A 22,355-nucleotide genomic window follows, 5' to 3' on the forward strand; every position below is an offset into this window, starting at 1 on the left:
AACGGGCTAACTGACCGCCCGGCTGACCGTCCAGCTGACCAACCGACCGGCTAACTGACCGACCGACTGACTGACCGGTTAACCAACCAACTGACCGCCCGGCTGACAGTCCAGCTGACCGACCGACCGGCTAACGGGCTAACTGACCGACCGACTGACCGGTTAACCAACCAACTGACCGCCCGGCTGACCATCCAGCTGACCGACCGACCGGCTATCGGCTTCTTGTGACAAGTGCTTATATAAAAAAAACTTGGATGGATCATGGATCTCAACGTACCTTCAGAGTCATCGATGGCCCCAGCGTCTACGATGTCTTCGTCCTCTGCCTCCTCAGGCTGTGGCTCTGGTTTCACCTCAGCCTGCTGACGGGCCAACGTATCACTACGCCTGGGCCGACCACGCTTCTTAGGAGGGGGGCCACCTGGAAGTCACACAGCACACCACCAATCAGATCATTGTATTCCATTCAGGACCATCAATCAGCTCAATCAAATCCAATTTTTCCCTTTGGGGATTGATTTAGGCATATTCCTTTTAGTTTCTAGTGGAGCGCAGAACCTCAGTTTAGGAGTTAATAAAGCACTATCTCGTTTTATTTGATCATATTCCATACAGGCCTCGTTGGCAGAGCGCACGTTCGGTAAATGATAAAAAGGTTGTATTAGTCTATTTTCCCCAGGGGGATAAATAAAAGTTGTAATCTAATTAATTAAGCTGAGGATAAATAGTTTTAATCTAATTATTTCAATTGAGGATTAATAAAGTTTGATTCCATTTGAATTCAGTTTCTGCCCTCAGATGTGTCTAGGTCTACGTCTAAACTGAGGATCAATACTAGTGATTAATTCATAGATGGCTGCCTCCTGTACTGTATGTTTATGTGTCTTTCTTCCCTCAGTTCTCTCTAGGTGGGATGGGGCTACTGACCTGTGGGTTTGAAGTGCCTGTCTCTCAGTTCGCTCTAGATGGATTGGGGCTACTGTACCTGTGGGTTTGAAGTGCCTGTCTCTCAGTTCTCTCGAGATGGGATGGGGCTACTGTACCTGTGGGTTTGAAGTGCCTGTCTCTCATGTGGTTGATGAGGGTGTCTTTGGAGACGCTCTTGTAGGGACACATCTTGCATTTGAACTGCTGAACGATCACCACCTCCATCATCTCCTCCAGTTCAGCCATGGTGTGGGGGACGGTGACCCCTGGTCCTCTTCCAGCCCCGGCCCCCTCCTCCACGGCTGAAGTTCTAGACCCCCGCACCATGCCGCCCTCCTCTCCCCTGAAAGGCCTCCCCAGACTGGGGGACCACTGAGGCTCAGGGGCCCCCTCAACCTCAGGCTCCAGGCGGGAGAAGTAGGTCCCACTGCTGCTGATGTAAGGGCCAGGCTGGCTCTCTGTGCACTCCATAGCCTCTGCTGAGCCTGCTGTGTCTGCCTGGGGGTGGTGGTCTGTGCCTGATCCCACGGTGTCTGCCTCAGGGTGGTGGTGGTCTGATCCCACAGTGTCTGCCTCGGGGTGGTGGTGGTCTGTGGAGGAGCCCTCGCCTCCCTCCCCTATCCCAGTGTACCGCCCCGGGGAGGCCTCTGGGCCAGTGCTGCTGCTGGTGGTCTCCATGTAGTGGGAGTGCTGGGGCTGCTGCTGGTCAGAGTGCTGTGGCTGGTCTGGGTCCTGGTCTGGGCCCTGGTTCTGGTCTGGGCTCTTGTTTGGGTCCTCCCTTTGCCCTTCCTGATCCTGGTAGTTGGAACAACCGGGCTGCTCTGAATCTGCAGCAACAAACTCCACATACTGCTGTAGGGTACGGTGACTCTGGGAGTGGTTAGGCAGGGTACAGTGACTCTGGGAGTGGTTAGGCAGGGTACGGTGACTCTGGGAGTGGTTAGGCAGGGTTAGGTGACCCTGGGAGTGGTTAGGCAGGGTTCGGTGACTCTGGGAGTGGTTAGGCAGGGTTAGGTGACCCTGGGAGTGGTTAGCTCTGCTGCTGCTGTCGATGTAGCTCTGAGAGTGCTGTGGCCTCAAATCCTCGTCACACTCCAGGTACACCTCCGTCCCCGCACTGCAGTCCACAACATAGTGAGAGTGGCGTCGTCGAATGCCAGGGGACGAGGGATTGGAGTCGGCGGCTCCGCTACCCTCCACGTACCCCCGCAGGTCCTGGTCAGAGTTGTCGACTACACCGTACTCCGGGAAGCGGGACAGAGACCGGGACGAGATCCTAGTCTGGTCAGGTTCCTCGTCGTCTACATACGAGGAGGACGACTCTCCAGTCTGGTCAAATCAAATAGTTAAACTTTATTTAAAACTGCATTTAAAAATGTAACACACTTTACCGTAGAACAACGGAATAAAAGAAACTGAAAAGCCATAAAGGAGATAAAACAAGAAGGATTTCTAAAATAACAATTAAATCCTTGACTTAAAAGGTGTGTTTTCAAACGTGACTCAAAAAAAACTAAATCGTGTCTGCCCCTTACCTGGTCAGGTCCGTCTACGTCTCCACCGCTACAGTCCATGTACTGAGATGCGTGGGAGTGCTGGGGCTGGTTGTCCTGGTCCTCATGGTCTGGGTAGTGGCTGCCAGAGGGCTGGTCTGGCTGGTCAGGGTGCAGGTTATCTTGCATGACATAAAACATTTTATGAAAAAAAAGGGACAGCATTCACTTGAAATCTCTATGTTTCAATGTTCTTTCATGGCAACCCACTGGCATACGTTGCATATTTCATACCCTGCATGTCTCCCTGGTCGTGGCAGGTGGAGGTAGGACCCTCTCCCAGAGCCTCGATGGTGATGCGGTGATGGCTGGACAGGGCCGAGGATGACGTGTGAGCTACCATAGGAGAGGGAGAAACGACACGGGTCAGACCTGGATAACTCTAGTTTTAACTCTGCTTTGTGGAAAGTAACTCTCTGTCTGGGTCTAGTACAAACCTGGATAACTCTAGTTTTAACTCTGCTTTGTGGAAAGTAATTATCTTTCCAGGGGACAAATAGTAACTTTGGAGGTGACTACAACTATCTGAATACAGATGTCAGGAAGTGACTCCTTTTCTGAAACTATTGGATTGGGTGCCTTCAACTAATGGCAGGGCTGTATCTGGAACTGATGTTGGATTGGCTGTCTTCAACCAATGGCAGGGCTGTGCCTGGAACTGTATGTTGGATTGGCTGCCTTCACTAATGGCAGGCATGGATCTGGAACTGCATGTTGGATATAGAAATATAATGAATAGAGCACATACAATCTCCTATCCTATCCTGACAAGTTATAGTTGATCTACGCAATACATTTCTATCTGAACATTGTGTAAATGTCCATTCTCTTGAATGTCCATTGCCCCAGGTGTACATTATCAAGTGAAACCAATTAACTAATGATATTTTTGTACAAAGAAGTATAAATAAGTTGTGATGCTCAACTATTCCAATCTGACATTCATTTCTTTAGAGCTTCTGTCCAAAACGCAACATACACACATTCTTCATATTTGTTAAGGCTTGGTAATTGTGGAGGAGGAATGAGGCGCAGGAACCAGCGAACACAGGGTAGTGGTGTTTTTAATATACACTCACCAAAAAAAAACAAATGTTCCCACACACAGGGGAGAAAATACATGCGGCGTACAACAACGTCGACATGAACACAAGCCGTCACACAAGAAACAATCATTAATCCCGCACGAACAGGAGCGGGCCAGCTAAACTAAATAGCCCCTCTAATGGCTAATTGACCACAGGTGTCACAAAATAAAAAAAGGGAAAAGCAAAAGGGAATCGGTGGCAGCTAATAGGCCGGTGACGACGACCGCCGAGCGCCACCCGAGCAGGAGGGGGCGCCACCGTCGGTGGGAATCGTGACAGTACCCCCCTCCTGACGCGCGGCTCCCGCAGCGCGCCGACACCGGCCTCGAGGTCGACCCGGAGGGCGAGGGGCAGGGCGATCCGGACGGAGGTGGTGGAACTCCCTCAACATAGATGGGTCCAGGACGTCCGCCGCCGGCACCCAGCACCTCTCCTCCGGGCCGTACCCCTCCCAGTCCACGAGGTACTGTAGGCCCCTCGCCCGGTGTCGCGAGTCCAGAATGGCCCTTACGCTGTACGCCGGGGACCCCCCGATGTCTAGAGGGGGCGGAGGGACCTCCGGCACCTCATCTTCGTGAAGGGGACCAGCTACCACCGGCCTGAGGAGAGACACATGAAACGAGGGGTTAATACGGTAATAGGAAGGGAGTTGCAACCGATAACACACCTCGTTTATCCTCCTCAGGACTTTGAAGGGCCCCACACACTGCGGCCCCAGCTTCCGGCAGGGCACGCGGAGGGGCAGGTTCCGGGTCGAGAGCCAGACCCTGTCTCCCGGTGCGAACACGGGCGCCTCACTGCGGTGGCGGTCAGCACTCCTCTTCTGCCGTGCACTGGCCTCCTTTAGTGAGTCCTGGACGGCTCTCCAGGTCTCCTTGGAGTGCTGGACCCAGTCCTCCACCGCAGGAGCCTCGGTCTGACTCCGGTGCCATGGTGCCAGGACCGGCTGGTAACCTAACACACACTGAAAGGGTGATATGTTAGTAGAGGAGTGGCGAAGTGAGTTCTGGGCTAACTCAGCCCAGGGAATATACCTCGCCCACTCCCCTGGCCGGTCCTGGCAATACGACCTCAGGAACCTGCCCACCTCCTGGTTCACCCTCTCCGCCTGCCCATTGCTCTCGGGGTGATAACCGGAGGTCAAACTGACCGAGACCCCCAGCCGCTCCATAAACGCTCTCCAGACCCTGGATGTGAACTGGGAACCTCGATCAGAGACAATGTCCTCCGGCACCCCGTAGTGCCGGAAGACGTGGGTAAATAGGGCCTCCGCAGTCTGCAGGGCCGTAGGGAGACCGGGCAATGGGAGGAGACGGCAGGACTTAGAGAACCGATCCACAACCACCAGAATCGCCGTGTTCCCCTGAGAGGGGGGAAGATCTGTCAGGAAGTCAATGGACAGGTGCGACCATGGTCGTTGTGGAACGGGGAGGGGCTGTAACTTCCCTCTTGGTAGATGCCTAGGAGCCTTACTCTGGGCACACACCGAACAGGAAGAGACATAGGCCCTCACGTCCTTAGCTAAGGTGGGCCACCAGTACTTCCCCCTTAGACTCCCCACTGTCCTCGCCTCACCAGGATGACCCGCAGTAGGTAGCGTGTGCGCCCACCGAATCAAACGATCACGAACACCGAGCGGCACATACATGCGCCCCACGGGCACCTGCGCAGGCGCAGGTTCCAACACCAATGCCCGCTCGATGTCCGCGTCCACCTCCCATACCACAGGTGCCACCAGCCTAGACGCTGGAATGATGGGAGTTGGATCGATGGGCCGGTCCTCCGTGTCATAGAGACGGGACAGCGCGTCGGCCTTAGTATTTAGGGAACCCGGTCTATAGGAGATGGTAAACCTAAACCGGGCGAAGAACATGGCCCACCTCGCCTGACGTGGATTCAGTCTCCTCGCTGCCCGGATGTACTCCAGGTTTCGGTGGTCGGTCCAGATGAGAAAGGGGTGTTTAGCCCCCTCAAGCCAGTGCCGCCACACCCTCAAAGCTTTAACCACTGCTAGCAACTCCCTGTCCCCCACATCGTAGTTACGCTCCGCCGAACTGAGCTTCTTCGAAAAGAAAGCGCAGGGGCGGAGTTTCAATGGCGCACCCGAGCGCTGTGATAGCACGACACCCACCCCAGCCTCGGATGCGTCCACCTCCACTACGAACGCTAAAGACGGGTCCGGGTGCGCCAACACGGGTGCGTCGGTGAACAGCGTCTTCAATTTCTTGAAGGCTCCGTCCGCCTCCGTCGACCATCGCAAACGCACCGGCCCCCCCTTCAGCAGTGAGGTAATGGGAGCCGCTACCTGGCCAAAACCCCGGATAAACCTCCGGTAGTAATTGGCAAAGCCTAAAAACTGCTGCACCTCCTTCACCGTCGTTGGAGTCGGCCAATTACGCACGGCCTTAACGCGGTCACACTCCATCACCACCCCCGTGGTGGAAATGCGATAACCCAGAAAGGAGACGGCTCGTTTGGAAAACTCACACTTCTCAGCCTTAACGTATAGGTCATGCTTCAGCAGTCTACCAAGCACCTTGCGCACCAGGGACACATGCGCGGAGCGGGTGGCGGAATATCAGAATGTCATCGATATATACAATCACGCCCTGCCCGTGCAGGTCCCTGAGAATCTCGTCAACAAAGGATTGAAAGACGGCTGGAGCATTTTTCAACCCATACGGCATGACGAGGTACTCATAATGGCCCAATGTGGTACTAAAGGCGGTTTTCCACTCGTCTCCCTTCTTGATACGCACCAGGTTATACGCGCTCCTGAGATCCAGTTTTGTGAAGAACTGCGCTCCGTGAAATGATTCCACCGCCGTAGCGATGAGAGGTAGTGGGTAACTAAACCCCACCGTAATAGCGTTTAGACCTCGGTAATCAATGCACGGACGCAGACCTCCCTCCTTTTTCTTCACAAAAAAGAAACTCGAGGAAGCGGGTGAGATGGAGGGCCGAATGTACCCCTGTCCCAGGGATTCCGTGACATATGTCTCCATAGCCGCCGTCTCCTCCTGTGACAAGGGGTACACGTGACTCCTGGGAAGCGCAGCGTTAACCTGGAGATCTATCGCACAATCCCCCTGTCGATGAGGTGGTAATTTAGTCGCCCTCTTTTTACAAAAAGCGATCGCCAAATCGGCGTATTCGGGGGGAATGCGCACGGTGGACACCTGGTCTGGACTCTCCACTGACGTGGCACCTATGGAAACTCCTAGACACCTACCTGAACACTCCTCTGACCACCCCTGGAGAACCCCCTGTTTCCACGAAATACGGGGATTGTGACCAGCCAGCCAGGGGACCCCCAGCACCACCGGAAACGCAGGCGAGTCAATAAGGAAAAAACGAATGCGTTCTTATGATTCCCCAGCGTTACCATGTCCAGTGGCACCGTAGACTCCCTGACTAGCCCTGACCCTAATGGTCGGCTATCTAGGGAGTGCACGGGGAAAGGAGAATCTATCGGCACCCGCGGAATGCCCAGCTTAATGGCAAGTCCACGGTCCATAAAATTCCCAGCTGCGCCTGAATCGACTAGCGCCCTATGCTGGGAAGAGGGAAAAAATTTAGTAAACAAAACAGGTAAAAACACATGACCAACAGGGGGTTCTGGGTGAATCTGGTGCTGACTCACCTGAGGTAACCGAGAAGTGTTCTGCCTACCATCTCGACTCCCAGACTGGCTCCTCCGGCACCGGTCGGCCGTGTGTCCTCTCCGACCACAGCTGGTGCAGGAGGAGCCACCTCCTCCGGTGCCCCTTGGCACGGCCCCCCCTACCTCCATAGGGGTAGGGGCGGGGGTGCACGGGGGTGGAACGGGCAGGACCCTCTCCGAACGCCCGCGGGCAGCCAGCAAGTTGTCCAGTCGTATGGACATATCTATCAGTTCGTCCAGGGACAGAGGTTTGTCCCGACAGGCCAGCTCCCTGCGGACGTCCGCCCGGAGACTGCAGCGGTAGTGGTCTATGAGGGCCCTGTCGTTCCACCCCGCCCCAGCAGCCAAGGTCCTGAAGTCCAGCGCGAAGTCCTGGGCACTCCTCGTCTCCTGCCTGAGGTGGAACAGCCGTTCACCCGCCGCTCTTCCTTCCGGAGGGTGGTCGAACACGGCCCGAAAGCGGCGGGTGAACTCCGGGTAGTGGTCCCTCGCCGGGTCTGGACCGTTCCAGACCGCATTAGCCCACTCCAGAGCTCTGCCCGTCAGGCAGGAAACGAGGGCACTCACGCTCTCCTCCCCCGTGGGAGCAGGTCTAACGGTGGCCAGGTACAGCTCAAGCTGGAGCAAAAACCCCTGGCACCCAGCCGCCGCCCCATCGTACTCCCTCGGGAGCGCCAGACGAAGCGCGCCAGAGCCAGACGTCATGGGAGGCGAAGATGGCTGTATCGGGGCAGGTGGAGGTGGAGAGAGGATACCACTTCTCTCCCATCTGTCCATCCTCTCCATCATCTGGTCCATTGCCGATCCGATGCAATGGAGGACTGTCGTGTGGTGGAGTACGCGTTCCTCCATCGAGGGCAGAGGAGTGGCCGCTGCTCCCGCTGATTCCATGCCTTCTATCGTGGTGCGGGATTCTGTTAAGGCTTGGTAATTGTGGAGGAGGAATGAGGCGCAGGAACCAGCGAACACAGGGTAGTGGTGTTTTTAATATACACTCACCAAAAAAAAACAAATGTTCCCACACACAGGGGAGAAAATACATGCGGCGTACAACAACGTCGACATGAACACAAGCCGTCACACAAGAAACAATCATTAATCCCGCACGAACAGGAGCGGGCCAGCTAAACTAAATAGCCCCTCTAATGGCTAATTGACCACAGGTGTCACAAAATAAAAAAAGGGAAAAGCAAAAGGGAATCGGTGGCAGCTAATAGGCCGGTGACGACGACCGCCGAGCGCCACCCGAGCAGGAGGGGGCGCCACCGTCGGTGGGAATCGTGACAATATTTCACATTTCTAAATCAGAAATAATTGCTTATGAGTACCTTCATGTGTGTATGTGTAAAATACTATTGTTCTCAGATTCTTCATTTTATAGATTTTAGATGTGTATTAAAATGGGGTTTTGTTGCAAAACGCTATATATCAATTGTTTAGCTGAAACAAAATGTTTGTGTCCTTTACACACACACAAAACAATGGTTCTAAATAGTATCAGATAGGGGTTCTTTGGCTTGTAACTATAGCGGAACCCTTTTTGGTTCTTTATAGAACCCTTTTTGAAGATTCAATAAAGAACCATTCTCATAAGTTTCTATATGGAACCTTTGACTTGTGGTTTCACCTAGCTATCTTAAGATAAATGCACTAACTAAGTCGCTCTAGATAAGAGCATCTACTAAATGACTAACATGTCAAACGTAAATACTTTACATGCATGATCTCATATTACTGTATTGATAAATGTTTTATTTAAAAAATATCTCATATATACACTGAGTGTACAAAACATTAAGGACGCCTTCCTAATATTAAGTTGCATCCCCCGTTTTCCCCCTCAGAACAGACTCAATCCGTCGGGACATGGACTCTACATGGTGTTGAAAACGTTCCACAGAGATGCGGTCCCATGTTGACTACAATGCTTCCCACAGTTGTGTCAAGTTGGCTGGGTGTTCTTTGGGTGGTGGACCATTCTTGATACACAGGAAACTGTTGAGCGTGAAAAACCCTGCAGCGTTGCAGTTCTTGACATAAACCGGTGCGCCTGTCACCTACTACCATACCCCGTTCAAAGCCACTTAAATTGTTGTCTTGCCCATTCACCCTCTGAATAGCACACATACACAATCCATGTCTCAATTGTTTCAAGGCTTAAAAATCCTTCTTTAACCTGTCTCCTCCCCTTCATCTACACTGATTGAAGTGGATTTAACAATTGACATCAATAAGAGATCATGGCTTTCACCTGGATTCACCTGGTCAGTCTATGTCATGGAAAGAGCAGGTGTCCTTAATGTTTTGTATACTCCGTGTATATTGATGTCACAAAATGTATCATTTGTACAGTTCTTTATTAAAAGTGTAGTTATTTGTCACATTTGACTGTAAAATCAAGCAGTACTACCCATTTCTCTGCGAGTGAGGTTGATATATAACGTTTTGCAACAAAACATGATTATTTGTCCGTCATTGAACAACCCCATTCCATGATAAGATGGTGAAAAAACATCTCTTTCATAAGTTCTTTAAACAACAAAAGCTAATTTACCAACATTTCCTGATTTATAGCTTTTTGAAATTAAACTCTTCATTTGATCTACACAATACATTTCTATCTTTACATTCTGTAAATATCCATTCTCCTGAATGTCCATCGCTCCAGGTGTACCTAATCAAGTCAAACCAATCAACCAATGATATTTTGTTTCAAAAACACACTATACCATCTTTAAAGGGATAGTTTTTTCAGAATACAAACATGATGTTCAACCTGCCTTGGCTGTGTTTGCTTCTGATTTCTTGACTTACAAAATCATGAAACATACTTATTCCTTTCACTGAGGGAAAGAGGGGAATGTATAACGTTTGCATTGTGTCAGAATATGTTGTTGTTAGCCATCAGGGATGCTATGGGGAGGGATCCTCTGGAGGAGAAGAGACACAGTCTGGTACCAGTCACCATATCAGCCGTGAGTTGGGGAGGAGCGTTGTACTTTGAGGCAGAGGTCAGGTCAGATGAAGTGAGGAAGAACAGATATCACGAAAGGTTCTGTCTAGCAACAGAGATGCATTGGCTGTTCAGACGTGTAGGAGGAGACTCAGCATAGGAGAAAGGGTTAAATATCAGTGCTTGTGTGACTATGTCTTTTGTCTGTTCAGCTGTTCGACCCTTTGGGGTGAATAAACTTGATTTATGCTTTCATAGAGTCCGTCGAGTTCTTACTCTGATATTTAGAACCTAACAGCTGTATTTGATTCCAGAAGGCAGTTTTGGAATGTTTCGTTTCCCTTCGATACTTAAGAGCCATATTTTGTTACAGTTAGCATTCTCACTAACACTTAACATTAAAACACTATTGTGCCTATGTAGAAAAACTAATTTACTTTTGAAGCAACATTTTATTAGCATGTTGTTACATAATACTTTAGTAATAGCATTTTGATTGTCTAGCAATGAGCGGAGAGTTTTTGTAACTACTGTACACAAGCGGAATTAGTTACTGTAGCCTGTGAGAGAAAAGCTCACCATCATCTGATCCTTGTAGTATCAAATACTGACCCTCACTGGTCTCTGCAGCGCCGTCCTCTGCACTGGTCACTGCTATACAACCTGGAGAACAATGATACATAGATATTGACTGTGATGGACAGATTACATTACCTGAATGGCGTATGTTGTACTGACATTGATTGTTACGTTTGTGTCTAATGTTTTATATATTTTCACGATTGATAGGAATCAAATTCCCTTCGGGGAAAATGTTTTCATTCCCTCACCATTCATGATGTCGGGTCCGATGGTAGACTCTATGATCTTGTCTATGGCTGATCCCAGATCTGAGGAGGTGGAGGCTGTCGAGTCAGACACCGCCGCGCTGGAGTGAACCATCACCTGTAATACAATATACGGTATGACGTTTTTTTAAATGTATTTTTAACCTTCATTTAACTAGGCAAGTCAGTTAAGAAATAAATCTTATTTACAATGACGGCCTAGGAACAGTTGGTTAACTGCATTGTTCAGGGGCTGAACAACAGATTTGTACCTTGTCAGCTTGGGGATTCGATCTAGCAACCTTTCGGTTACTGGCCCAACAATCTAACCACTAGGCTACATGCCGCCCCTTCTATCCAAAGTGACTAATGATCAGTGACTTTCAACTAAGGTAGGTAAAATAACCATATATCAGTCAATCCAAGTCAAACCTAAAAGAAACACAGTTATCACGTATCAGTCAATCCAAGTCAAAGCTAAAAGAAACACAGCTATTAGCTAAATCAATGCTAGTAAGAAAAGAGTGTAGTACACCAGTAAAAAAATAAATAGGGGGGGGAAGGGTACTATGGAGGTGAACCAAGGTGTGCTTGAATATTAGAGATGCTCACCTGGGCTGACCCAGACACCAGGATGGACTGCGTTACAGTGGAGACGCTGGTGCACTGGGCCACAGAGGAGGAGTCTGGGAGGTGGACGGTGGCCCTGTGGTGGGTGACATCCGTACTGGAGCTAGTCTCTGGTAGGAACACCTGGAAACAGAAACACGGGTGAGAGGCATGGACATGGAGACTAACTAAAACTTAAGGTCACTGTGGATAGTCCCATATAGATGCTCTACAGATGGTCATACTGTCAACAAACTATCTGTTGATAAGCAACTGCTTGTTATGGTTAGGGTTAGGTTGAGAATAAGGGTTAGGGTTAAGTTTAGGGTTAGGATAATGGTTAAGGTTAGTAGATAAGTTAGTTGAAATGTTGTTGACAGTTATTGAACATCTACAAACCATCTATTTGGGACTATCCAAAATAAAAGTGTTACCAAATCACTAGAGCCCCAACCAGGACAATCAAACATAGACGTCTTTGGATCCTTGAAAAAGTGCTTTATAAAATGTATTATGATTATCATTACAAACACACAGGCTTTAAGTGTATTACTTTTGACTTTATTACACAGATGCTAATGGTTTGTATCTCTTGTATGTTACATAGCATTAAAGTTTGATGATTCTGAACAGTTCAGTGTTGTTGTTCATACCAGGACCCCCTCTGAGCTCTGTCCCACGTGGCAGTCTGACTCTGGGGCAATGCCGTGGTGGTGCTGGCTGTGATGGTGGGATGCATGGTGAGCCGCTGCATCACTGCTGTCTGCAGACATGGCCTCTGAGGACTCCATGCCCATACCGCTCTCCGATGGCTCCTCCATCCCGGACCCTGACGGACCCACATCACTGCTGCTCTCCACCTCTATCTCCCCTTCCATCTAGTATATAAAATATGGTCCATAGCAGAGCTTTTAGAATATAATGTTCATTTTCCCCAGAGGGAACTTCAGTATCCAAAGAGACTGGATGACATGTTCAGTGTGTGAGGGAATCAAACCCACAACCTTAGCATTGTCAACATAATGCTGTAACTCTCGAGCCATCTGACTCATTTCCATCCTTAGGACAGTCATGGTCACACTAGAGACATCTATATTGATGATGGATACCAGTTTTCAACTATCATACGTCTATCGAATATCCATCTTCTGGCATTAGCCTATTTTTTCACATGGAGTGTACTTTTAATTGGATACTGATTGTGTTAAATGCCCATACATTTTTTTAGCTTATTGCATATTTTGCAGCTTATTGCATATCAGTTAGAGGTGTTTCTCTAGAGTAGCATTCGTGAGGGTGCTTTGTTGAACGGACTCCTTTCTGTTGGTCTTTGAGTGTGAAGGTAAACAATGATGAACATACATACTGATGAACATACAGTAGCTAGCTAGTTAGCTACATGGCTAACTGTAACTTAATCACATTGGACGTGGTTTCTTCTTCTTTGTGCTTAGATAGCCAAAGTGAAAGCCAAGTTTACTAGCTAGTAGCTAAACTAGCTAGTAATAGCAGCTTTGCTAGGAAGACAGCAAGGTTAGTTAGCCAGCTAATGTTCGTTCTTGGATAAGCCCGTCAGATCCTGGTAATATAGTACCGCTTACATGAGGTTGCACAACACATGCAACAAGGTCGGTGGCATAACAGGTCAAATATAGCCATTATTGTCGTTTTTATTTTTGACAACTCTAGCTAAACACATCTGGAGTCGAGCGTGTAGCTAATAACGACCCCTCTTTATGATTTAAACAAGCCTAGCTGCCCTCCCTCCTGCCTGCTCCGCCATTTCCCGCCAGCCTTCGTTTTGCATTCAGGCATTATACAACCTACCAAGGCGTGGGGCCTCGAGGGCCTCAGCAAAAAACAGATCGCCCAACGCTCGTTCCTGAAGAAAATGTAATTAATTTATCTATATAACACGAGATCCTGTGGGATTTTTACTTACCGTGTATTGCGAGTTGAATTCGTTTATGACTTAGTAGACACGCCAAACAGTATAAGAAGTTGTACGCGATAATTGCTACTCCATTCTAGTCGGGCGCCATCAGTATCTCCTTGCTTCCTGTTCGACAAACCGGATCTTATTCTGTTTTGCTAAAGTGGAAGCAGCTTTAAAAGGTTCTCCTTGCAGTTTCATTATGTTAAGGGCAGCTTTCCCCCCCCAATTAATCGTATTAAACGATTATACTCAATAAAGAGAATTAAGAGTATATTTAGATGTTTGGGGAATGTATAGGACTATTGTTTCCAGAGGAAGACGTATTACAGAATTTGACTACGAGCAGCGCAGTAATATCAAGTGTAATATCGAGCTTCTTACGATGTTGCGTCAAGCTGCTTGTTACAATTGTAAAATATAATCTTGAAGATTGTATAACCATGGTTAGATGTTACAACGTATCTATTTACTTAGATTTCTTATAATGTAGCAGTGGCAGTGGCACCTTAATAACGCTGGATGTTTGGCTCTGTCAGCTGTGTGGACATTCAACAACAACAAAAAACAGGCATAGCTCCAACTATTTTGCGGAACCTCATTGTGTTGACAGCAGAGAGGAAGAGGCTTGGTGACAGCTGCACAAGATGATTAGTTAGCTATACAGTTAAAATGACAACAACTAATAATGAAGTGCTATTTGTTTATTGAATTTCCAGTTCTAATACAAAACATTGATTTACTTACAAAATAACTTAAAAGTGATGGAGACACCAATGCGTGACATCCAGTGCAAAATACATGGCTTTTGAGCCAGTTCAGAAATATAAAATAACACCAAATAAACCAACATTGCATTGTTGAACACAAAAATAAAACCAGAGGGTAATATACATACAAATTCATGGCTCATCAAAAATATCTGCGCCAGGCAGATAGGCTTAAGCACCAACAGATTGTGAATCGGATCTGCTAGTGCTAAAATCGTTATTTCAGGGCTGTGGTTATCTGTCTCTGGACCCTAGACTAGAGGACAATAAACCCATTTACTCACACAGTTAGAAGGAAATTTCCCATACATGTGTATCATTTGGTTTGACCTGAATCAACTGGGGGGCAATATTTCACCATCATACAAAGCACACAAACTGGGGTGTTGTTTCAACTTTACAAACGGCACCCCTTACACCAACAGTACCACAAACACTCATCTGCATAATTCTCACATCATGGCATAGCAATAAGTTGGCAAGACAGCACAAACAAATCTGGGACTCAGGCTAAGAATGAACATCCTGTTGGAAAGGTTCTTAAATATTCAGCCCAGAAACAGTGCCATAGAAATATACATACTAGAACCGAGATGGCCCCTTAGACTGTCACGAAATACTGACTTGAATGGGGATACTCATTCTAGTATGTCAATTTCTATGGGTAAAGTAGCTCAGTAGCGGTAGTTGGAGGAGTCGGTACACTTCAGGATATCGTACTTCACGTATCCCACACGGTCTACCTGTCTCCTAGAGTTCATTCGCCAGTAAAAACGATCCCGACAGAAGTAGATGTGGCCTAGAGTAGAAACAATCACAATACGTTATGAGGAGTTATAACATGATTGTGAGTTACTACATGATTGTAATGTGTCTAACTTTGATAAGAAAGTACAAACTAAACTGACAGTTTGCTGTAATATTTTTTTGCTTCATGTAGAATAAAATAAGGCCCCTTTTAAAGGTCTACACACAGAGTAAATTAATAATGTAATATTTACCCTTGAAGTGGAAGACATCATGAGCATCATTGGGAACACCCCCGAAGACAATGTCTGTGAAGCGGGGATATCCCTTGTCGATATTCTGGCCCTTCACATCCAGCCTGTAAGGATCAGATACATTTGGTTTGGTTATTACAAAACACAGACCTACAGATACAGTAAATAGTTATAAGTTTAACCCTTCCTTGAGCTCTTCTGATCCTCTTCATCTTCTAGTTACATTTTAGGTCAGTATTCTCTAGGTTATGATAATATAACTTCTAACAATATTCTGCTGCTTAGCAGTCACTTTTATCCAAAGCAATTTACAATACAGTGAGTGCATGCATTTCTAGTGTGTGTATGCGATGACAATCCCTTCAGAACTTGAACCCACAACCTTATCTCAACACACCCTCCTTCCTGAACTCAGGTTTTTGTTCTACCTTATGTTCTTTTTTAGTACTAAATTGATATTGATTACTGCATTTTTTTTGTGTTTTAGAGCTAGCAAGAAAGGCATTTCACTGTACTTGTAAACGGGACATTGACACTTCACTCACCTCCAGTAGTTCTCTCCACTGAAGAGCAGCACCTTGCCTTTCCCTCTCTGTAGTGCTCCCTCCACCTTCTCTACAGTAGAGGGCAGACCCAGTTTGTCAATGCTGCGGGGTCCCAGGAGACTCTGTCCTGTATACACCCAGAACCTGGTGCCTGTGGGACAACAGAGACAAAGCTTAGAGTGATGTCGTCTGCGTGTGTGTGTGTGTGTGTGTGTGTGTGTGTGTGTGTGTGTGTGTGTGTGTGTGTGTGTGTGTGTGTAAAAAAAATCAGAATTTTGTTTACCTGAGAAGAAGTAGATTTTCTTTGTTACAAGGTCCTCAAAGGCCGTGTCAACAACGGCTGGCAGAGCTGGCCACCTCTCAGACATGGAGAACGGACCCTTCAGTCCACCGTCAGTCTTGCTTGACAGCCTCCAATATTGCCTGTTGGATCAGCAAAAAACATCACAATTATGAATTTAGCAATAATGTATAATTATATTCTACATTGTAAGATAATGGGCTACACTGTCAGAAGAAATTGTGCTATAATGAACCAAAAAGTGTTCATGAGCTCTTATGGTCCTTGTGGTGTAGATGTTCTTAGTAGTAAAAGGGAAATCCAGTGTAAGGAATATGTGAATCCTTGGCTTGTTTATTTACATTCTGTCCTGTACTCTTACATTGTATATCCTGTTTTTCTCTCCGGTTATCTCTCCCTTAGCTCATAACTCTATCCTGTATCTCTGGTTATTTCTCCCTGTAGCTCATAACTCTATCCTGTATCTCTCTCTGGTTATCGCTCCTTTAGCCCATAACTCTGTCCTGTATCTCTCTCCAGTTATCTCTCCCTTATCTCACAACTCTTGTGCTCTCTTAAAAGGGCACAACACCCATTTAACATCAAAGCCCTCAAAAAGGTTCTACTGTTTGACCGCAAAGCAACCTTCTTTTTTAAAAGGTTGCTCACCCGTCCTTGAAGAAGTGCAGGTCTCCATCGATCTCTGTGATGGTGTCGAACTTGTTGATCTGGCAGGGGTCCTGGGATGGGTCCACAGGGTGTGTGGTGGTGGGGCTGGTAGTGGTGGTAGTGGGGGTGTTGGGCTCAGGCTCATCGCTGGGACCAGGTGTAGGGATGGGGGGCCCAGGGGGTGTGGGGTCAGGGCCTGTCTTGGATCCTGGGTGGGAAGATAGTGGGAAGGAAGGCAATGAATGAAATGAACAACACTTAACTATTGTCATTGTTGTTCAATTACCATCTGGTCTCTGTGGTGATAGAGGGAAATACTGCGTTGTTGTATGTATGTATGTATGTATGTATGTATGTATGTATGTATGTATGTATGTATGTATGTATGTATGTATGTATGTATGTATGTATGTATGTTGTGAATTCTGTGGGATCACATGATATTGCAGCCTGGTGCAAGGTCTGTTTGTTTTGCCAACTCCTATGGTCGTTGTCAGTCAAGAAAGCACAAACAGATCTAGGACCAGACTAGGGATATTGTGTAATCATGTCATATTGTGATAATATCATACCATAGAGATACTGAATGCCCTCAACATCATCTCCATGTAGGGAGAAGTCTTCAACGTAGCTGTACATGGGATACATGAGGGCGTCTCTGATGTTGGAGTGGTCCAGACCCAGGGCATGACCAAACTCGTGGGCCGCAACCAGGAAGAGACTGTAGCCTGAAAGAGGAGAGGGTGAGTAGAAACACATCATTAAGTCAGTTGTGGTGTGCACTTATGGCATGAGTGCCAGTCTGCTATCATGCCAACTACCCGTCAATCATTGTCATGTTTGGCTGTAAAATTACAGTAATGGAGTTGGCTCGAGCACAAACAGATCTGGGACCAGGCTATAGAAGGAGACAACAGATTTGGGACCAGGCTACAGAAGGAGACAACAGATCTGGGACCAGGCTATAGAAGGAGACAACAGATCTGGGACCAGGCTATAGAAGGAGACAAAAGATCTGGGATTAGGCTATAGAAGGAGACAACAGATCTGGGGTTAGGCTATAGAAGGAGACAAAAGATCTGGGATTAGGCTATAGAAGGAGACAACAGATCTGGGGTTAGGCTATAGAAGGAGACAATAGATCTGGGACCAGGCTATAGAAGGAGACAAAAGATCTGGGATTAGGCTATAGAAGGAGACAACAGATCTGGGGTTAGGCTATAGAAGGAGACAACAGATCTGGGACCAGGCTATAGAAGGAGACAAAAGATCTGGGACCAGGCTATAGAAGGAGACAACAGATCTGGGATTAGGCTATAGAAGGAGAAAACAGATCTGGGACCAGGCTAGTGCACCTACAGGAATATACACTTTCCACACTATTGAACCAAGATGAGCTATACTGCGCTAGCCTGGTTACGCATATACCTAGAATTGTGCTGGAAAGGGCATTTTGAAAGTAAATGATCTGAGCCAGCAGTTTGAATCAGCATGGTAGGTGCCCTGACATTGTCTCTGACTGTCAGCCAGCAGTTTGAGTCAGCATGGTAGGTGCACTTGCGCTGTCTCTGACTGTCAGCCAACAGTTTGAGTCAGCATGGTAGGTGCACTGACGTTGTCTCTGACTGTCAGCCAGCAGTTTGAGTCAGACGGTAGGTGCACTTACGCTGTCTATGTCACTCACCCCTATCTGGGCAGAAGCCCCATTTCGTGTCTGCGTCAAAGTCGCTGGTGGTAGCGCACCACAGCCTGCCGTCTCCCCGTCCCTCGCTGGTGCATGAGTCATACTTCTTCCCCAGGAAGACAAAGGGGAACTGGCACGGCTCTCCCTCAGAGTTTCCACCAATCACAGCCGTATCTGTCATAACACAGACACAACACTATTAGGGAACATGTGTCACTGAAGGCAGGCTAGTGATTAATGTATGTGTGACAGTAATCAGACCTGGGTTCAAATACTATTTGTTTTCTTTAGCTGTGCTTGATTGAGGTTTCCTGGAGCAATGGAACCATTGGAATAGTCCCAAAAATGCAAACCCTGCCCATCTGACTCTCCAGACAGAATCAATAAAACATTCAACGTATTTGAAAGAAAAATAATACTATTTGAACCCAGGTCTGGTAGTGGCTGTAAAGGTGATACTCCCTCACCTCTGTTGGGACAGAAGCCATATTTCTTATCCTTGTCAAAGTTGTCTGTGGTGGAACACCAGCGGTATCCATCACTGCGACCCTCTGTCGTGCAACCTTCATATGTCTCCCCCTGGAACACGAAGGGGAACACACATTCTTTGCCGTTGCTGTTTCCGTCGAATGTGTACAGAACTGTGTGTGAGAAAAGGAGAGAGGGAGCGAGAGAGAGAAAGAGGTAGAGAGACAGGGGGCATATGATTAGAGGCATGTCAAAGCAAACTCTGTCTAAAATACTTTCTGACCAATCATTCCTTTCAAGTATTAACTATCAATCTTACGTTCACTTGGACAGAAGCCGAATTTCTTATCTCTGCCGTAGTCGGCTGTGGTGGCACACCAGGGCAGGTTGTCAGAGCGCCCCTCTGTGGTGCACGTGGAGTACTGCTTGCCCTCGAAGGAAAAAGGGAAGTAGCACAGGGCACCCTCTGCGTTGCCAAAGCTAGTCTTCACAGCTAGAACAAAAAAGTTATGTTTTTATTGGGAGCAATTGTCAACAATAGCTATTTCAAACATGATTAAATACATATAATAAGATGGTTCACAGCAGCTCAAGATTTCAATCCTACAGATGATGTGGGGATGTTGGCAGAGGCACATAGTTCAGTTCAATCTCAGTCAATAAGATGCTTAAAATGGACACTACGGGGTGACCTAGCATCATGAAATACTTCACACTAGGGCGAGACCTAGCTACATTAAATACTGGACATTACGGGTAGACCAATATCCATGAAATACTGGAAACTACTGGGAGACCTAGCTCCATGAAATACTGGACACTACGGGGAGACCTAGCTCCATGAAATACTGACTGACTGAAACAGCCAGGATTGACTATACACCTCCATGCTTACCTGCTCCTTTGCCAAGGGTCCAGTTTTCGTCATCGTCAAAGTGGGCGTCTCCCTGTATGCCCTCACCAGGGGGGAAGGCGTGGGCCAGAAGGCCGTCCTTACCATCGAAGGGGTAGCCGTCTCCATGATCTGGAAAATAACAAGGCAATGAATTAATTCCATTAATTTCATGCAGGGTTGGGGTCAAATATATTTCAATTTGGTCAGTTCAGTTCCTTCCTTTCATGTTTCTTCAATAAAGATTCATTTGGATGTGTATTCTTCAACTTAGAGATATGTTTTAAAAATGTAAATGTTCTGGGAGGCCGAGGCTGTTTAATTGATGCTTTCAGAGATTGTATGGCACATATTGCATAGCCTTGAAATCCAAAACTGATATGCTCCGTTTCACTGAAGTGAAGCAATTGGTGAAACAGAGCATCAGTTTGGATCCCAGGCTGCATACAGTTACTGCATCCCTTCTTACCTGCTTTTCCAAATGACACCATGATGTCGGCGGTGCCGTCAAACAGACGCGTGAAGGTGAGAGGGGTGACATCACTCCACACTTTGAAGGCTCTGGCGAAGGCATCGTCTATCAGAGACGCTTCCATGTCTGGAGAGTAGTTCAGGATCCTAGAGAGAAAAGTAACTCACTATGAAGGCAACTGAGGCTTGAACGGCCACATGTTTAGCTACTTGCTCTGTTTGCTATAAATCATATAGTATTTCCAGGCCATTGTTACACTGTGCACACCTGGCTTTAACATCTCCACACACTATACCTGTAACCCTAACTTCGTCCACACGCTCAATTGCTACCGACTGGGTGGATGAGATTACCCCAACCCTAATGCTAGAACCCTAAACCAGTCCCACATAATCCCCTTCACAGTACCTGTATGTAACATCATGATGATCCCATTTCAGGTCCCCGTCAAAGGTCTGGTAGGAGCGTACATCAGGGACCCCACAGCGAGGTGCCTTCATGGCTGCTACCGTAGACTTGTCCAGCGTCCCTGTCTCTTCCAACCCCATCTGCCTCTGCATTCTCATCAGAGCCTTGGAGGTGGACACCATGGACTGGAAACCACTGCGGTGCTGGACGTTCATGTAGCCAAACCTCTTCAGGTAGCTCTGGAGGTAGGAAACAATGAATGCAACCAGATTTAATAGTTGTTGAGATAATTACATATAATTAGAAATTACTCCATTTAGATCGATTGACTTTAGGTTTATATTATAAGTCATGACATTGAGACACGATGGACAATTCGCCAAATTTATTTTCGCAATCCTCCACACACAGCCCAGGCTGTATGTTTTGTTTTCACGACAAATTAAATCTGTTTATAGGTTTAAAAAGCTAGAACATTTAATGCGTTTCTATGCATCTGCTACTCACGTCTGCCAGCTCCATATCCGTCATGTTCTTGAGGACATCTCCAGGGAAGGTGACAGACACGGTTTTCTTCAGGGGAACGCACCATCCACCTACTGTGCACATTGCCAACACTAGGAAAACCAGAACTCTATGGTGAGATCTCATGGTGAGACCAAGGTAAGATGAAAGTCGCCCAAAGTAATAGAGAAGATACTATGATGTGCCAGACAGCCAATGAAGGGACTCTCAGTGGCAGTAACAAAGCTTGTAGTGGATAGGATGTTCTCCTTTGGTGCTTTGTGCTTTGGGTTCAGTATTTATGCTCTTAGTCTTAGTCACCCTCTTAACCTCCACCCCCTTTCTCTCTCTCTCTCTCTCTCTCTCTCTCTCTCTCTCTCTCTCTCTCTCTCTCTCTCTCTCTCTCTCTCTCTATCTCTCTTCCAGTCATTACCCCTCCCACTGGGAGTGAGCATTATGTTATTGTTCAGGGGGTTTCCAAAATGTAGTAATCTACAAATGTATCCCAAATATCTAACTTTTTTTGTTCCGTTTTGACATGTACAAGGATCACAGGAGATTGGTGGAACCTTAATTAGGGAGGACAGGGCTCGTGGTAATGACTGGAGCGGAAATAAGTGGAATGATATCAAATACATCAAACACATGGTTTCCATGAGTTCGATGCCGTTCCATTCGCTCCGTTCCAGCCATTATTATGAGCTGTCCTCCCGTCACCAGCCTCCACTGACAAGGATAGCATACACAGTTGGGAACATACACAGTTTAATAATTATGTTTTGGCTTTTATTCTAGTCAAAGCAATGTATGGAATTTTGGCAAAAGAATGACACTATGACATAAATGTAATCTAAAATAACTATTTGTTATGGGAACCTATTTCCTGTAGTAACAGGAAATGCTAGAATAACAACCTATCCCTCAACGTAACCAAGACTGATTGTGGACTACAGGAAAAGGAGGACCGAGCACGCCCCCCATTCTCATCGGCGGGGCTGTAGTTGAGCAGGTTGAGAGCTTCAAGTTCCTTGGTGTCCACATCAACAACAAACTAGGTCCAAACACACCAAGACAGTCGTGAAGAGGGCACGACAAAGCCTATTCC

At 47.2% G+C, this 22,355-nt stretch overlaps 2 protein-coding genes across 8 annotated transcripts in view; both read right to left on the reverse strand.

Moving 5' to 3' along the window:
* LOC106566398 (zinc finger protein 335) overlaps positions 1–13,853 on the reverse strand; it is a 32,272-nt gene extending 18,419 nt beyond the window's left edge. For 2 of the 7 annotated variants that reach the window (XM_014134383.2, XM_014134382.2), the window contains exons 1-8: positions 12,278–13,436; positions 11,628–11,768; positions 11,019–11,133; positions 10,768–10,851; positions 2,718–2,819; positions 2,466–2,605; positions 1,047–2,259; positions 281–424 (exon numbers count right to left, since the gene is read on the reverse strand). In XM_014134383.2, coding sequence (XP_013989858.1) covers positions 281–424; positions 1,047–2,259; positions 2,466–2,605; positions 2,718–2,819; positions 10,768–10,851; positions 11,019–11,133; positions 11,628–11,768; positions 12,278–12,502 — 2,164 coding nt within the window. In that variant the 5' untranslated portion in view covers positions 12,503–13,436. Of the gene's footprint in view, positions 1–280; positions 425–1,046; positions 2,260–2,465; positions 2,606–2,717; positions 2,820–10,767; positions 10,852–11,018; positions 11,134–11,627; positions 11,769–12,277; positions 13,437–13,566 lie in introns of those variants that run through there. The other 5 variants (XM_014134380.2, XM_014134379.2, XM_045692914.1 and 2 more) reach the window with 5 other exon arrangements.
* Positions 13,854–14,246: 393 nt separating this feature from the next.
* LOC106566399 (matrix metalloproteinase-9) lies at positions 14,247–21,554 on the reverse strand. Its single transcript, XM_014134387.2, has 13 exons — positions 21,254–21,554; positions 20,747–20,985; positions 20,336–20,484; positions 19,870–19,998; positions 19,294–19,467; positions 18,974–19,147; positions 18,507–18,680; positions 17,395–17,550; positions 16,823–17,030; positions 16,157–16,296; positions 15,874–16,024; positions 15,329–15,432; positions 14,247–15,126 (listed from the first exon to the last, which is right to left on the reverse strand). The coding sequence occupies exons 1-13, from the start codon at positions 21,395–21,397 to the stop codon at positions 15,002–15,004; spliced, it is 2,067 nt and encodes a 688-aa protein (XP_013989862.1). The 5' UTR covers positions 21,398–21,554; the 3' UTR covers positions 14,247–15,001.
* Positions 21,555–22,355: the final 801 nt, after the last annotated feature.

Source organism: Salmo salar, chromosome ssa13 (assembly GCF_905237065.1).
Source record: "Salmo salar chromosome ssa13, Ssal_v3.1, whole genome shotgun sequence".
Lineage (NCBI taxonomy): Eukaryota > Metazoa > Chordata > Actinopteri > Salmoniformes > Salmonidae > Salmo > Salmo salar.

Bases quoted from the DNA above. Each gene is read 5' to 3' on its own strand.
- LOC106566399 (XM_014134387.2), bottom strand. From the start codon at position 21,397: ATGAGATCTCACCATAGAGTTCTGGTTTTCCTAGTGTTGGCAATGTGC. The intron at 20,986-21,253 runs GTGAGTAGCAGA...TCCTACCTCCAG, and splicing joins CGGATATGGAGCTGGCAGAC to AGCTACCTGAAGAGGTTTGG. The intron at 19,468-19,869 runs GTAAGCATGGAG...TTTTTGTTCTAG, and splicing joins GACCCTTGGCAAAGGAGCAG to CTGTGAAGACTAGCTTTGGC.